Genomic DNA, 17,977 nt, shown 5'->3' with positions numbered 1-17,977 from the left:
GATAGGAATGCAGACACACAAACACACTAGCTCTCTCTCTCTGTTGGGCAATGTGCCTAGTCCTGGCTGTGCAGTAGCAGTGGGATGCTCTCTTTCAGTCTCTACTCTGGGCTGCTAGCCAGGACTCTGGCAGTGTGCTCACTCACATGTGTGTGTGAGAGCATTAGCCTCTGGTACCCAGCCAGCATCCTGGCATACAGCGAGCGTGTGTGTGTGTGTGTGTGTGTGTGTGTGTGTGTGTGTGTGTGTGTGTGTGTGTGTGTGTGTGTGTGTGTGTGTGTGTGTGTGTGTGTGTGTGTGTGTGTGTGTGTGTGTGTGTGTGTGTGTGTGTGTGTGTGTGTGTGTGTGTGTGTGTGTGTGTGTGTGTGAGAGTGTGTGTGTGTGTGTGTGTGTGTGTGTGTGAGAGTGTGTGTGTGAGAGTGTGTGTGTGTGTTTCTCGATGGAAAGGGTATCTGTTGGTTTCACAGCTTGAATAACCCTGGTGTGAATAATCTGTGGTAATAGAGCTATTCTGCCCAGCGCGTTTGAGGCTTAAATTATGCCAGAGCACATGCAAACACACACACAGAGAGAGATTCTGCACATGGTGTGGAAACAGTTTTATACACAACAAATGCCTCTTAAGGTTGCCATCTTCACCAAGTGAAAATAAAATGTTTATCCCTTGCGCAAATTGTGTCATTCATTGTTTGCAGAATACAAAACTAGAGTGTGTCTCAGATTTTTAAAAATATTTTTAATTTTTCCATGAAATAGGATATGAGTTTTTCTCAAGTTATCCAGGACACAATTTCTAAACATTCACTTGTGCTGAACATACATGTTAAAAAAAAGGTTAAATATAAAACTGTATCCCATTAACGTTAGTTGTCATTTGTGTAAGGACATCATGTTTCACAGGCATCTGTAGATTGAGTATGAGTCACACATTACTGCTCTAATGATTCTTACCTATGTGAAGGTTGCTTGTCTTAGTCAGACTATTAAACACACATCAATTAACACTCACTGATCTGTCTTCATTTCCTAAAATATAGAACTAACTATAGGTAGCCTACGGTACTGTATACATCGTGAATGATCTGGTGAAAACTGAGTATCCAGTGTAATGCTAATGCTAGCAGTGGCTAATGCTAGCGATGACTTTGACCTAATGCTAGTTGTGGTTATGGCTAATGCTAGCTAGCTATAAAAATAACAACAGCTAGCTGTGATTGTAGCTGACGCTAGCTGTGATTGTGGCTAATGCTAGCTGTAACAATGACTGAAGCTAGGTCTGAATGTAGCTCACACTAGCTGTGATTATGGCTAATGCTAGCTGTAACAATGACACAAATGTAACTGTGATTGTAGCCAAAAATACATTTACATTTACGTCATTTAGCAGACGCTCTTATCCAGAGTGACTTACAGTTAGTGAATACATATTTTTTTATACTGGCCCCCCGTGGGAATCTAACCCACAACCCTGGCGTTGCAAACGCCATGCTCTATCAACTGAGCTACATCCCTGCCGGCCATTCCCTCCCCTACCCTGGACGACGCTGGGCCAATTGTGCGCCGCCCATGAGTCTCCCGGTCGTGGCAGGCTGCGACTGAGCCTGGATTCGAACCACGATCTCTAGTGGCACAGTTAGCACTGCGATGCAGTGCCTTAGACCACTGCGCCACTCAGGAGTACAAAATAGTTATACTCCAAGCATGCAGGGATTCCCTGGCATCTTATCAACAGTAAAAGCTGTTGCATTTCTAAGAGGCTGGGCTCCTACTGCACACTGGAGCCGTAGGGTAGTGGTTACAGAGATGGATTACCTGCAAATCCCACACAGGGACACACACACACACACAAAGCCACAGCCTCACCTCCCTGCCTGCCTGGCCACTCCATTTAAAATACTTGGATGAGGAGAGAGGAGAGAGTTTTCAGGCGGTTTAATTGGTAATGTGAAATGTGAGAGCAGAGCAGAGATAAGCCTGCCTAGATAAGGTCAGCAGGATGGGAGAGTCATAATAATGTATTATGTGAATCGATACAATAGAGGAGGCCATCGGTGTGATGTCCTTGGGTGGGGAGCACAGGAGGCTGCTGAGGGGAGGACGGCTCATAATAATGGCCAGAACAGAGCAAATGGAATGGCATCCAACACTTGGAAACCATGCGTTTGATGTATTTGATACCATTCCACTAATTCCGCTCCACTCATTAACACGAGTTCGTTCTCCTGTGGTGTGGAGGTGTGGTCAAGGATTGGGGATCTGGTGGTGTGGATGATCATAAATACGGATCTGGTGTGGGAACCTGATCTGGTGTCAGTGTTCTGCTGGGATCACCTCCAGGATGATCTGGACAGATCTGTTAAAGGAATCTGACGACAGAATAAAATACATAGAAAAACCATTATGATACAGTATGCTCAGTGGTTAGGAAAATATTATTGTGTCAAAATGGATACATTATTGGTATTAATGCAGCAATTATGATAAGATGCCATGCTGAAAATGTATTGGAAATTGCTTATACGTTATAGTAAGCTATGCATGTAGAGTTTCATTGTCCACTGAAGCACTGATCAATCCTTTGCTGTCTGTATGTCAGTAGTATGTATGATTTTCACTGTTATGTAAAGTTCATGTAATGGCTTCTAACTGTAGGTAGCGTGTTACCTAAACCATTCTGTAGCCACTTGGGTCTGCGGTCAAACACAATGAAGATATAGTAGGCTGGGATTCCTGTTAGGGAGATGGCGAATCCTATCCCTGTGTTGATGGGGTCGGAGTAGAGAGAGAGGAACACCATGAAGAAACAGGTGAAGGAGAAAATGGCTGGAATGAAAAGAGGAACCTGGAGAGAAAGACAAAGAAGTACAAAGGACTCAAGGACCAATAATGTAAAGCGTTCAGTAGTTGACTAGGACAGACAATAGACAGACTCATACTCTATTTGTGTGTCCATATGTGCAAGATGCTTGCATATCCGCGGCTCGTGCATCGGCCTCCACAGCCGCATGAAGTGGCACCGAAGGAGAGCTGTCATCATCAACTTTGATGTGTGTATGTGAATGTGTGTCTGTGACTACGTGCCTGCCTGTGTGTGTATGTGGGTATGTACGTATTCACGTGGGTTGGACTGACCTTGAAAGGGCGTGGCATGTCAGGGCGTGTGTATCTCATGTAGATGAGGCCCAGTACAGCCACGCCAATGAAGAGCCAGCGGAGGAAGCTCATGAAGTTCAACAGGCTGTAGATATCGCCCACAAACAGCTGGAACACCGTCATAGGGTACTGGAGATACACACAGGGAAAGAACACACAGATATACACACACACACACACACACAAACAGAACACACACGGATCCAATGAGGATGTGGCAGAGATGCTAAAAGGTAACCACAAAGCATGTAAACAGTTAAAACATGCAAACAATGAATACAGGAAGGAATGCAAAGTATTAATTGTGGACCCTAAAGAGCAGGTCCTCATAAAAACAGTAAACAATGACGTGTGTATGAAAAAATATATATATGTTTATCTGACCAGAATGATGACAGCTGCCAAAGGTGTGTGTCTGCGGACGTGGATCATGGACAGAACCTCAGGAAGATGGCCTTCCCGTGAAGCCACATAGAAAATTCTAGAATGACCAACACAAACTTCAGGGTTACATGAGAAAATCTGAAATACTACCAAAAAAAAGCAACAAAAAAAAGTAAATGTTTTATTGTCACGTACACTGGATAGGGGCAGTGAAATGTGTTGTTTTACAGGGTCGGAAGTTGCCGGTGTCTAAGTAAAGCAATTTCAGCTATTGTGTTTTCACTATACCACTATAATGCATATTCTATGTTCGACCTCCACATCCAAACTTCTGTATAACACAGATTCCTCACACACAGTCCCCGTAAGTTGTGTCTGGGAGGGAAGGCATTTTTTCATTCTCCTTGGCAGGAAAAGCTAGCCAAGGCTGGGGTTTGACACCTGCGTTGATGCAGCCCACCTTGAGAAAGCGAACAAGCAGCCGTTCATCGAACCGAAGCACGACAAGGCCACAAATACCGGCACTGCCACTGAAAAGTTCCCCATCATCTTCTCTGCAAATGTCTGCACACAAAACAGACAGACAGAGAGCGAGAGAGAGAGAGAGAGAGAGAGAGAGAGAGAGAGAGAGAGAGAGAGAGAGAGAGAGAGAGAGAGAGAGAGAGAGAAATAGTATGAAACAAACAGGGACAAAGAGATACAGAGAAAGATTCTCAATTCACTGAACATCTAGTTTAAGAACATACAGTTGAAGTCAGAAGTTTACATACACTAAGGTTGGAGTCATTAAAACTCGTTTTTCAACCACTCCACAAATGTATTTTTAACAAACTATAGTTTTGGCAAGTCGGTTAAGATATCTATTATGTGCATGTCACAAGTAATTTTTTCTAACAATTGTTTACAGACGGATTATTTCACTTGGATCAGAAGTTTACATACACTAAGTTGACTGTGCCTTTAAACAGCTTGGAAAATTCCAGAAAATGATGTCATGGCTTTAGAAGCTTCTGATAGGCTAATTGACAACATTTGAGTCAATTGGAGGTGTACCTGTGGATGTATTTCAAGGCCTACCTTCAAACTCAGTTCCTCTTTGCTTGACATCATGGGAAAATCAAAAGAAATCAGCCAAGACCTCAGAAAAAAACACAAGTCTGGTTCATCCTTGGTAGCAATTTCCGAACGCCTGAAGGTACCACGTTCATCTGTACAAACAATAGTACGCAACTATAAACACCATGGGACCACACAGCCGTCATACCGCTCAGGAAGGAGACGTGTTCTGTCTCCTAGAGATGAACGTACTTTGGTGCGAAAAGTGCAAATAAATCCCAGAACAACAGCAAAGGACCTTGTGAAGATGCTGGAGGAAACAGGTACAAAAGTATCTATATCCACAGTAAAACAAGTCCTATATCGACATAACATGAAAGGCCGCTCAGCAAGGGAGAAGCCACTGCTCCAAAACCGCCATAAAAAAGCCAGACTACAGTTTGCAACTGCACATGGGGACAAAGATTGTACTTTTTGGATAAATGTACTCTGGTCCGATGAAACAAAAATAGAACTGTTTGGCCATAATGACCATCATTATGTTTGGAGGAAAAAGGGGGATGCTTGCAAGCCGAAGAACACCATCCCAACCGTGAAGCACGGGGGTGGCAGCATCATGCCGTGGGGGTGCTTTGCTGCAGGAGGGACTGGTGCACTTTACAAAATAGATGGCATCATGAGGAAGGAAAATGATGTGGATATATTGAAGCAACATCTCAAGACATCAGTCAGGAAGTTAAAGCTTGGTCGCAAATGGGTCTTCCAAATGGACAATGACCCCAAGCATACTTCCAAAGTTGTGGCAAAATGGCTTAAGGACAACAAAGTCAAGGTATTGGAGTGGCCATCACAAAGCCCTGACCAGAACTGAAAAAGCGTGTGCGAGCAAGGAGGCCTACAAACCTGACTCAGTTACACCAGCTCTGTCAGGAGGAATGGGCCAAAATTCACCCAACTTATTGTGGGAAGCTTGTGGAAGGCTACCTGAAACGTTTGACCCAAGTTAAACAATTTATAGGCAATGCTACCAAATACTAATTGAGTGTATGTAAACTTTCTGATGAAAGAAATAAAAGCTGAAATAAATCATTCTCTCTACTATTATTCTGACATTTCACATTCTTAAAATAAAGTGGTGATCATAACTGACCTAAAACAGGGATTTCTACTAGGATTAAATGTCAGGAATTGTGAAAAACTTGTTTAAATGTATTTGGTTAAGGTGTATGTAAACTTCCAACTTCAACTGTAGGTAGCTAAATGCATTCAAACTTTCCTTAAGAGCAGCATCACAGACCTTTTAAACTGTAATGAAACTTACTCCATTAGAAAGGTCTGATCAGATCAGTGCCCTTTTAGTGAATGAATCTCCCCCTACACCAAACTGGCCGGAGAACAGTGTGCAGACTAATTTTAGGCTCTGTCTAAGACTATGTCATTTACACTGGACCTAATGTAATTATTATTGAGAGGGATGAACTGTGTGGAATCACATTAGGCCATACTGGGAAGCATAGGTGTTGGGCTTGGCGGCCCACTAATGATGAAAGTTTAAGAGCAGTTTAGAGTGCAGGAAAGCAACACCACAGATCAGTCACTCCTCAGAGCTAGATGGAATTAGGCTCTGATGAACGAGGTGTGAGACTGCAGTCAATACACCTCAAGTGTATCAATACATCACACACAGAAATCTATAGGACTCCAGGGGGGTAGTAAGATCAGTGTCAATGAAATTGGCCAATAGACAGAGAGTTTGTTAGATGCCTTACCACGGCGACGGCTTGTGAGGCCAACAGCTCCTCTGCTGACATCACAGTGTAGTAAGCCACATTGGTCAACACGTAGCAGGAAGTGACTATCGCCATGGAGATACAGATGGCCAATGGCACAGTCCTGAGGAAATGTAAACATTTGAGACCAGCAACCCAATCAAAACGTAACTTAATCTCACCTTACGATCAGGTAAACCTGCGTAAATTAGATATGAAATGAGAAACTCACTTTTCGGGGTTCTCTACTTCCTCAGTCACAAAGTTAAGGTAAAACCTGTTGGACAAAAGTTCGAGCTTTACAATAATATGACATTAGGATATAGATAACAAGAGCTCATGACAAGTTAATAATGCATACCTGTTGGCTTTATGTAAAGTGTCACCTAGAATTAGATATAAAAAATAGTTATGCTATAAGAAGTCCATACCTACCACCCAGCATAGGCGTACATCCCAGAGTAGAAGGCCAGAGGAAGACCTGTGAGCTTGATATTACTGACCTCAAACGCATTCTCAAAGTTCTTAGTCTCCCCTGTATGCACAAACACACACACACACACAGAGACACACACAGCCACAAAGAGGGAATTACACAAAAACCAAGGAATATCGATTCTAGCTGATTGTTGACTAAATACATATTTCTAAGTACAGTGGGGGAAAAAAGTATTTAGTCAGCCACCAATTGTGCAAGTTCTCCCACTTAAAAAGATGAGAGAGGCCTGTAATTTTCATCATAGGTACACGTCAACTATGACAGACAAATTGAGAAAAAAAATTCCAGAAAATCACATTGTAGGATTTTTAATGAATTTATTTGCAAATTATGGTGGAAAATAAGTATTTGGTCACCTACAAACAAGCAAGATTTCTGGCTCTCACAGACCTGTAACTTCTTCTTTAAGAGGCTCCTCTGTCCTCCACTCGTTACCTGTATTAATGGCACCTGTTTGAACTTGTTATCAGTATAAAAGACACCTGTCCACAACCTCAAACAGTCACACTCCAAACTCCACTATGGCCAAGACCAAAGAGCTGTCAAAGGACACCAGAAACAAAATTGTAGACCTGCACCAGGCTGGGAAGACTGAATCTGCAATAGGTAAGCAGCTTGGTTTGAAGAAATCAACTGTGGGAGCAATTATTAGGAAATGGAAGACATACAAGACCACTGATCATCTCCCTCGATCTGGGGCTCCACGCAAGATCTCACCCCGTGGGGTCAAAATGATCACAAGAACGGTGAGCAAAAATCCCAGAACCACACGGGGGGACCTAGTGAATGACCTGCAGAGAGATGGGACCAAAGTAACAAAGCCTACCATCAGTAACACACTACGCCGCCAGGGACTCAAATCCTGCAGTGCCAGACGTGTCCCCCTGCTTAAGCCAGTACATGTCCAGGCCCGTCTGAAGTTTGCTAGAGTGCATTTGGATGATCCAGAAGAGGATTGGGAGAATGTCATATGGTCAGATGAAACCAAAATATAACTTTTTGGTAAAAACTCAACTCGTCGTGTTTGGAGGACAAAGAATGCTGAGTTGCATCCAAAGAACACCATACCTACTGTGAAGCATGGGGGTGGAAACATCATGCTTTGGGGCTGTTTTTCTGCAAAGGGACCAGGATGACTGATCCGTGTAAAGGAAAGAATGAATGGGGCCATGTATCGTGAGATTTTGAGTGAAAACCTCCTTCCATCAGCAAGGGCATTGAAGATGAAACGTGGCTGGGTCTTTCATCATGACAATGATCCCAAACACACCGCCCGGGCAACGAAGGAGTAGCTTCGTAAGAAGCATTTCAAGGTCCTGGAGTGGCCTAATCAGTCTCCAGATCTCAACCCCATAGAAAATCTTTGGAGGGAGTTGAAAGTCTGTGTTGCCCAGCAACAGCCCCAAAACATCACTGCTCTAGAGGAGATCTGCATGGAGGAATGGGCCAAAATACCAGCAACAGTGTGTGAAAACCTTGTGAAGACTTACAGAAAACGTTTGACCTGTGTCATTGCCAACAAAGGGTATATAACAAAGTATTGAGAAACTTTTGTTATTGACCAAATACTTATTTTCCACCATAATTTGCAAATAAATTCATTAAAAATCCTACAATTTGATTTCTGGATTTTTTTTTCTCAATTTGTCTGTCATAGTTGACGTGTACCTATTATGAAAATTACAGGCCTCTCTCATCTTTTTAAGTGGGAGAACTTGCACAATTGGTGGCTGACTAAATACTTTTTTTCCCCACTGTATATCAGCATGGGTATGTATAAGAATGCACCCGTAAGAGCATTCCAGTACAATACACACGTATGTAGTGTATTTCTGTCTAATGGAACACACTTCCAAAGGGGCAGATAATAACCCTCTAAAAGCTGAAATGCACTGATGTTCAATGAACATTGGTATGGCAGAACATCAAGCCTGTTAGCTATGTATAGGCCTGCAGCCACTCTGTAGTTATTACAGCCTGTAATGTGTAGTGCAGGTACTCTGTAGCCATTAGACACCGTGGAGTTGAGTTTAATCGGCTAGTTAAAGTACACCTGGTAAAGTGGTGGGATCTTTGGAATGTACCTGTAACAAACAAACAAATATAACCCTATGTACCACTAACAGGATTTCAAGGTTTTTGATGAGAGACAAGAAATAGTGCGGGATTCAATGTGATGTGAGTGTAAGCATGCCATTTCTGTTGTTTTAATCCAGTGTAAAATATATGATGATGGTGATGATGGTGATGATGATGATGAGGATGATAATAATGATAATGATGATGAGGATGAATGTGATGATGATGAGGATGATGTGATGATGATGATGGTGAATGAGATAATGAGGATGATGATGATGAGGATGAATGTGAGGATGATGATGATGATGGTGAATGAGATAATGAGGATGATGATGATGATGATGAGGATGAATGTGAGGATGATGATGATGAGGATGAGGATGATGAGGATGATGATGATTATTCATGCAATAATGAGTATGAGAATGATGATGATGATGATGATGAGGATGAGGATGATGAGGATGAGGATGAGGAATGTGATGATAATGATGATGATGATGATTAATGTGACAATGAGGATGAGGATGATGAGGATGAGGATGAGGAATGTGATGATAATGATGATGATGATGATGATGATGATTAATGCGACAATGAGGATGAGGATGAGGATAGATGAGGATGAGGATGAGGATGAGGATGAGGATGAATGTGATGATAATGATGATGATGATGATGATGATGATGATTAATGTGATAATGAGGATGAGGATGAATGTGATGATAATGATGATGATGATGATGATGATGATGATGAGGATGAGGATGAGGATGAATGTGATGATAATGATGATGATGATGATGATGATTGATGTGATAATGAGGATGATGAGGATGAGGATGAATGTGATGATAATGATGATGATGATGATGATGATGATGATGATGATGATGATGATGATGATGATGATGATGATGATGATGATGATGATTAATGCGACAATGAGGATGAGGATGAGGATGGATGAGGATTAAGATGATGAAGGCTTACCTTTGAAGAGCATATAGAGGCCAGGTACGATGATGATGGCGATGGCCAGCAGCTTGCTAAAGGTGAGGAAGATCTGAATCCTGTTTGTCCAGCTCGTACTCATACTGTTGAGATACATCACTGACGCTGTGGAGTAGTACACACACACACAAACACATGCAAACAAACGCACACACATTTTATATTCAGCTGAACCATCTCACTGATAAGCAATAAAATCCTATATTCCAACGTTTGTTCAATTCAATATAATACTGTAGCATAAATCTTAGACATACTTAGTCCTATAGAGGTGGCCAGTTTGATAGCGATCTCGGGCACTCCACAGGGCATGAATATGGGCTCCAGGATATATTGTCCAAAGGCCAGGGATATCACTGCCAACCCTGCAGGTCTAGAACAGACAAAACCGTCACACACAGATCCAAAAACACTGACCCAAAAATACACGTGCAGCAAACACAGTGACCGGAAATGCTGACCCACAAAGCTGTGAGATCTGGGGCAGCATGCACTGTTCAGAGTGTTAGGGAGCATATGACCTCCTACTGACACAAACCTGTCTTACATAACCTCACACTTGTTTATAACAGTCAATGGAACTATTATTACTGATATTCAGTGATTACTAACTCAAAGCTGTCTGCTAGGTTCAGTTGAGACAGAAACATTAAAAAATATATGATTATTACGGATATGAAAGGGATACTTTAGAGATAAACATAAAGGACATTGAGTACATACATTTAACTAAAGGTACTCAGTGTCCAGAATGAAATGGCAAATGTTATATATTCCAAATATCTGGAACAAAAGCTGGTCAGACATGTACAAGCTAAGAACAGTCAAACTTATTTCTCAGAACACTGATACATTATTACACTATACAGCAGGTAGGTATTCACACTACGTATCCAAAATATGTGGAAGTGAACCAATTCCAGTGTTTTCTATTGGTCTTGGCTCTGATAAGAATGTAATAACTGTTGCACAGTCTGTGGGCTCATCCCAGATCACTGTTCATTTCCAATAGACCCAAAACCATACATCCCCCTGGCCTGAGGATAACCTGCAGTACATTATAGTATAGCAGGTTTGTTTACCCTGCTGCGCTACCACGGGTATCAACGAACCAGGATGGGATCAAAATGGCTTTACTATCTGTACAACACTGAGATCTACGCTAGGACGCCCCTCCCCTTCTCACAAACAGACAGTATAGAGTGACATGCACATACCGTATTGCAAGTATCTACCCCCTTTCAGCCTCTATCTCTGTCACACACACACACACGTGCACACACACACATGCAAGAAACACACACAATAAATACTTTCACACACACACACACACACCTGATGGCGATGAGGTCAGCCCAGAGACGTATGAAGGCCATCTGTGGTCCAAAAGCCTCCAGAATATAGGTATAATGTCCTCCAGACTTCTTGATGCTGGTTCCCAGCTCTGCATAGGACAGGGCCCCTGGGATAGGAGAGAGGGAAATGTTTAGAACAGGGGACTGACTAGCCATCTAGAAACAGTGATCGCATCAGCAACAGCAACAAACAGGCTACTGTAAGAGGAAAATGTGATTCATTGTATTTTCATCACATGCATTGTAAAAGTGTAGGACCTTAATTTCATCACTCTTGTTGCTGAGAATGTTTCTAGGAAATGCAGATGAGCTTCGTGATTTATATAAATTAACTGAAAACCCACACTAACACATGGTTATATTAACAGTATTGCACTTTTCATGTAGTCTACTTTTGGCCAGCTAATAGCCTAACCACCAATCAAGCAACATTATAAACTAAACGTTCAAATCCTCTTGCTGCAGGATTATTTTGCTGTGACAATATAGGTCAAATTAAAGGGAAACTGTAGGATTCTGTCATTTTTATGTGTCTGTGTGCAGTATGAAGGAAGTTAGGTAGCATTGCAATGACTGGAAGTCTACAAGTACAGTAGCAATGCTACCGTACTTGTAGACTTACAGTCATTGCACTATGCTAGTTAGCATTGGCTCGCAAACTACCGCTAACTTTGTTCATACTGTACGCAGAGACATAAAAATGGTATCCACGAGTTCACCTGACTCTGGGTAAGTAGTATCCCTTTAAGATCCTACAGCTCTGTGTGTGTGTGTGTGTGTGTGTGTGTGTGTGTGTGTGTGTGTGTGTGTGTGTGTGTGTGTGTGTGTGTGTGTGTGTGTGTGTGTGTGTGTGTGTGTGTGTGTGTGTGTGTGTGTGTGTGTGTGTGTGTGTGTGTGTGTGTGTGTGTGTGTGTGTGTGTGTGTGTGTGTGTGTGCGCGCACAGATTCTGTCAGACCTGGGCCCAGACAGTAAATCTCAGTAAGACAAAAATAATGGTGTTCCAAAAAAGGTCCAGTTGCCAGGACCACAAATATAAAAATTCCATCTAGACACTGTTGCCCTAGAGCACACAAGAAACTATACATACCTCGGCCTAAACATCAGCGCCACAGATAACTTCCACAAAGCTGTGAACGATCTGAGAGACAAGGCAAGAAGGACCTTCTATGCCATCAAAAGGAACATAAAATTCGACATACCAATTAGGATCTGGCTAAAAATACTTGAATCAGTTATAGAACCCATTGCCCTTTATGGTTGTGAGGTCTGGGGTCCACTCACCAACCAAGAATTCACAAAATGGGACAAACACCAAATTGAGAATCTGCATGCAGAATTCTGCAAAAATATCCTCTGTGTACAACGAAAAACACCAAATAATGCATGCAGAGCAGAATTAGGCCGATACCCGCTAATTATCAAAATCCAGAAAAGAGCCGTTAAATTCTATAACCACTTAAAAGGAAGTCATTCCCAAACCTTCCATAACAAAGCCATCACCTACAGAGAGATGAACTTGGAGAAGAGTCCCCTAAGTTAGCTGGTCCTGAGGCTCTGTTCACAAACACAAACAGACCCCACAGAGCCCCAGGACAACAACAACACAATTAGACGCAACCAAATCATGAGAAAACAAAAAGAGAATTACTTGACACATTGGAAAGAATTAACAAAAAAACAGAGCAAACTAGAATGCTATTTGGCCCAAAACAGAGAGTACACAGGGGCAGAATACCTGACCACTGTGACTGACCCTAACTTAAGGAAAACTTTGACTATGTACAGACTCAGTGAGCATAGCCTTGCTATTGAGAAAGGCCGCTGTAGGCAGACCTGGCTCTCAAGAGAAGACAGGCTATGTGCACACTGCCCACAAAATGAGGTGGAAACTGAGCTGCACTTCCTAACCTCCTGCCAAATGTATGACCATATTAGAGACACATATTTCCCTCAGATTACAGAGGTCCACAAAGAATTCGATAACAAACCCAATTTTGATAAACTCCCTTATCTACTGGGTGAAAAACCACAGTGTGCCATCACAGCAGCAATATTTGTGACCTGTTGCCACAAGAAAAGGGCAACCAGTGAAGAACAAACACCATTGTAAATACAACCCATATTTATGTTTATTTATTTTCCCATTTGTACTTTAACTATTTGCACATTGTTACAACACTGTATATATACATACAGTTTTTCTCAATTGCTAAAACACTAAAACCCATTGGCTGAACAAAGTTCTCAGTTGCCTGGACTCATTTAGCTAATTATGTAGTCTGTTGTCAATACCTTAAACCATTTCACATGGTAAAACACAATTTGCAGATCTCACTTAGACTTTTCAGCAAAACTCTAAACACATTCTCATTCTCAAAACACATTCTGCTCTCTAATGCACATGTCATCCATACTGGTAAACACAAGTGGCAACAATCAAATACAAATAGAGAACACATGTCATTGATTGAACATCACCACTCAAAATTGATTTAACGAGTGCGTATGCGAGGTGGGCGACGAGGAGGAAGAGGAGGAGGGCAAGAAAGAGGAAGAGGAGGACGAAGAGGAAGACAAAGAGTGGAAATATCTGATGAAATTCGAGCAACAGTCATAGACCATGTTCTTGTCCATGGACTGAAAATGAGGGAAGCAGGACTTAGAGTGCAACCCAATTTGAGCCGATTTTCTGTGTCCACCATTGTAAAGGACATTCAGAGAAGAGAACAGGTACAGTATACTACTGTATTTTTGTAATTGCAAATTTACTGTACTACACTATATGCAGCTGTTTCAATAGACATTTGTAAAGTTAATCACTGTATGTTTTGTACTGCATGAATATGTTTTGTAACTGCACAACTACTTTTTGTAGAATTGCAAGGCTGCCACATGTAGGTGGAAGGACAGCTATATTCACTCGGGAGCAAGAGGCCGTTATAGTTGGCATAGTCCTTCAAGATAATGCAATACGATTCAGAGAAATCCAGGAGTGGGTGATACAAGACAACACACACTTCCAGGGAATCGACAGTGTGAGCATTTCCACAATTGTAACAGGATGCGAATGAAACAAGTATACAGAGTACCTTTTGAGCGCAACTCACCAAGGGTGAAAGAACTGCGAGCTCAGTATGTGCATGTAAGTGTACATTCAGAAACATTTACTGTAATCCAGATTGTCTACAGTACTAACACATACTATGTGAATGACATTACTCTTCAGTACATACAATGTATGTGAATCAGAAGTGCATACAGTAGGCCTAATTGTACTCTACAGTATAGCACTGTCTCTGTACGACTTACAAAATCCTACATACAGTATATTGTATTTCTACACAGACAATATTTGACTTGGAATCCTTGGACAGACCCCATGAGTTCATCTTTGTCGATGAAGCAGGCTTCAATCTAACAAAGAGGAGAAGGAGAGGCCGAAACATGATTGGACAGCGGGCCATTGTTGAAGTCCCTGGTCAACGAGGTGGCAATGTCACAATCTGTGCTGCTATCAGCAACCATGGTGTTCTACATCACCATGTTACACTCGGGCCATATAACACCCAGCACCTTCTAAGATTTATTGCCAATCTAAGATATATTTTATTTGAGCAGCAGGTTCAAGAGCAGCAGGGTCAGGAGCTAAATGAGAATCCCATTCCCACCTATGTGATAGTGTGGGACAATGTCAGTTTCCACCGAGCTGCTCAGGTAAGGGAATGGTTTAACATCAATGGGCAGTTTATGAACTTGTACCTCCCTCCATACTCACCTTTCCTGAATCCGATTGAGGAGTTTTTCTCCTCTTGGAGATGGAAAGTGTATGATAGACAACCCTACACCAAAGTAAATCTGCTGCAAGCCATGGATTTAGCCTGTGGTGATATAGGTGAGGAATCATGTCAGGGCTGGATACGGCACACAAGAGGCTTCTTCCCCCGTTGCCTCAGGAGGGACAATATTGCTTGTGATGTCGACGAAGTGCTCTGGCCTGACCCAGCCCAAAGACAAGAAGAAGCACATTGATCACATGTTTACTCCTTTGATTTTTGTCCCTTTTAGTACTGTATACTGTAGTACAGTGCATTGTTGGCTGTATACTGTACAATGGACAAATTGTATGGCCCTGAACATTGTGCTTTCCATTTGTTAACAGTACTGACTGCTAATTTTGACTGGTTGCAGGTTCATGTCAACAAAGAACAATAATTACAGTATTACAGAGACAAAGGACACGTTTGTGAGATGCAGGGTACAGTACTGTAAAAATAGGGGTACAAGGAGGAGGAAGAACAAAAAACAAAATTGCAAAGAGCAAAGCAGAGTAGTAATTTCTGATCAATTTTGAGCTACTATGATAGAACATGTTTTCGTTCATCAAAAGACAATGACGGAAAAATATGAAATTTGTTTTGAGATTAAAAATGTACTTCTCCCTGAGAACTGTATGTTTTGAACAATGTGTTTTCTATTTTTCGGTGTATTGTTTACTGACTGCTTGAGAGTCATTTTGATCACTTTGTTTATGATTTGAGAGCAGTGTTTGATTTTGAACACAGGTAAAACTGTTTTGAGGCGAATGTTTCATTTTGCGAGAGAAGTCAGAGGTTTTGTAAATAGTGCTTGAAGATGAGGTTTTGTGTTTAATGTTTTCAGGAAATGGAGCAAGGTTTCAGAAATTGTGTTTTAGCAATTGAGAAAAACTGTAATATGACATTTGAAATGTCTTTATTCTTTTGGAACTTCTGAGTGTAATGTTTACAGTTAATATTTATTGTTTATTTTACTTTTGTTTACTATCTACTTCACTTGCTTTGGCAATGTTAACATATGTTTCCCATGCCAATAAAGCCCTTAAATTGAAATTGAATTGAGAGAGAGAGAGAGAGAGAGAGAGAGAGAGAGAGAGAGAGAGAGAGAGAGAGAGAGAGAGAGAGAGAGAGAGAGAGAGAGAGAGAGAGAGAGAGAGAGAGAGAATGCAAGATAGGTTAGTGTAAAGGGTAATTGAGGTTTCAGCAGTTTGATGGTAAGTTAGAAGGCAGTAGCTACAATAATGCTTCTGTAATTACAGTTTTATGATGAAATAATACTAGATTAGAAGCGGACGCTTTCCCATAGCAGCAGACAGTTAGCAAAGTTCATCCATCCCCCTAAGCTTTAAATCACACTCATTGTCTCAAGAAAAGCTGTTTTACAAGTTTAGCACTTTGTTTAAGGATGCATCAGCTCTAGTGTCTTCAGGGAAGGGGAAGCAGGGGAGTCCTAACCCAATAGACTGAACAGCAATAAAAACACAAAAACTCCATCCCCCAAAACTTCAGTTCACACACATCATAAAACCACTCTGCACACCTTTACTCAGGTCTGTCTCCTCCCTCCCTCCCTCCCTCCCTCCCTCTCTCCCTGAGGAGGTGGGGTGTCGTCGTGGCGACGAACACATGTGACTCACCAAATAGAGACAGCACTCCGCAGGCGATCCACACCACCAGAGACATTCCAACACTCCCAGAGTTCTTCAGGATTCCCTTGGGAGAGATGAAGATTCCCGCGCCGATGATGGTCCCGATGATGATGGAGATTCCCCGAAGCAGGGTCACCTTCTTTTTAAGCTCTACCTTTCCGTGCGGGGCTTCAGGGTCCTCTTTTGGGGTAGGGTTATCCCCCGGGTGTCCCCCATTTTGGGGGGTGTTGTTCACCCCAGTCCCCTCACCATGGACTGACCTCCTGGTCATCCTTGCACTCTTTTACACACACACACACACACACTCTAACACCTGCAGTGTTTCTCACACACACAAGATGTGTCACAAACAAGCCCCTCACACTCCCTTCTGGCACGTTAGGTCCCAAATCAACCTTAGCGTTTTTCCCTCTGTCTGCAGTGACCTGCTGTTGAGAGAACATTAAGTTACTCTCACAAAGCAGGCTGTTACTGGTCCTGCTGTGCAAAGAAACTTCTATTACTGGGAGCTAGATCAAACCTCTAGGGAATGGCCTCTCCCTCTCACTCTCTCTCTCTCTCTCTCCCTCTTAGACACACATACACACACTAATCTCGCTCTAAAGCCCCACTCATTCAGTCGCTTTCTCTCTCTCTTTCACTCTCCTGCTTTATTTCGCTGCCTCTCACACTTTTTCTCTCTCACCCTCTTTTGTCTGCCCTCCACTATTTCTGTGGGTTTGTCTTTCTCTCTCTGTCTCTCTCTTCAGCTTTTCCTCTCTCCCAAACCTCTTATTATCTGGCTGGTCCCTGTGCCTCTCTGAAGAACCAGTCTGGTAGTGTTTTCTGTTGTGAGAGGTGTTGCGTTGACCCCCTCTACCTCAGGATGTCAAGGATGTATCTAAATAATCACCTGAGTGCCAACTCCCCACTCCCCCTTTAGAGTCTCCAACACAGTTCTCCCAAAACAAAAGGGGAACAAGAAACTAGGTTTGTCACCTAACGCTGGCTGCCTGCCAAACCCCTCTGATGTCACATGACGCATGCAATTGCCAATCATCAGCAACGCCCTACGGTCTGGACTTGTCATTGACCACATTTACCACAACTACCCTTGTGAAGACACACATGGCTTCCAGTAAGATCATACACATTACAACACTAAGCAAACACTACCAACCAAGCAATGACAAAAGCAAACAACTCCTTGATTAAAGCAA

General features: G+C 42.3%; 1 protein-coding gene across 1 annotated transcript; it reads right to left on the bottom strand.

Moving 5' to 3' along the window:
* Positions 1-631: 631 nt before the first annotated feature.
* LOC311107748 (cystine/glutamate transporter-like) lies at positions 632-17,683 on the bottom strand. Its single transcript, XM_084150270.1, has 12 exons — positions 16,767-17,683; positions 11,294-11,420; positions 10,216-10,331; positions 9,938-10,063; positions 6,798-6,897; positions 6,595-6,639; positions 6,363-6,486; positions 3,998-4,101; positions 3,538-3,634; positions 3,133-3,282; positions 2,665-2,842; positions 632-2,366 (listed from the first exon to the last, which is right to left on the bottom strand). Exons 1-12 carry the CDS (start codon positions 17,047-17,049, stop codon positions 2,311-2,313), a joined length of 1,506 nt encoding a protein of 501 aa, XP_084006396.1. The 5' UTR covers positions 17,050-17,683; the 3' UTR covers positions 632-2,310.
* Between the last annotated feature and the right edge of the window lie 294 nt (positions 17,684-17,977).

This window comes from Coregonus lavaretus (assembly GCF_964263955.1).
Source record: "Coregonus lavaretus genome assembly, chromosome: 32".
NCBI classification, from domain to species: domain Eukaryota; kingdom Metazoa; phylum Chordata; class Actinopteri; order Salmoniformes; family Salmonidae; genus Coregonus; species Coregonus lavaretus.
This window is presented reverse-complemented; position numbering and strand designations above follow the sequence as displayed.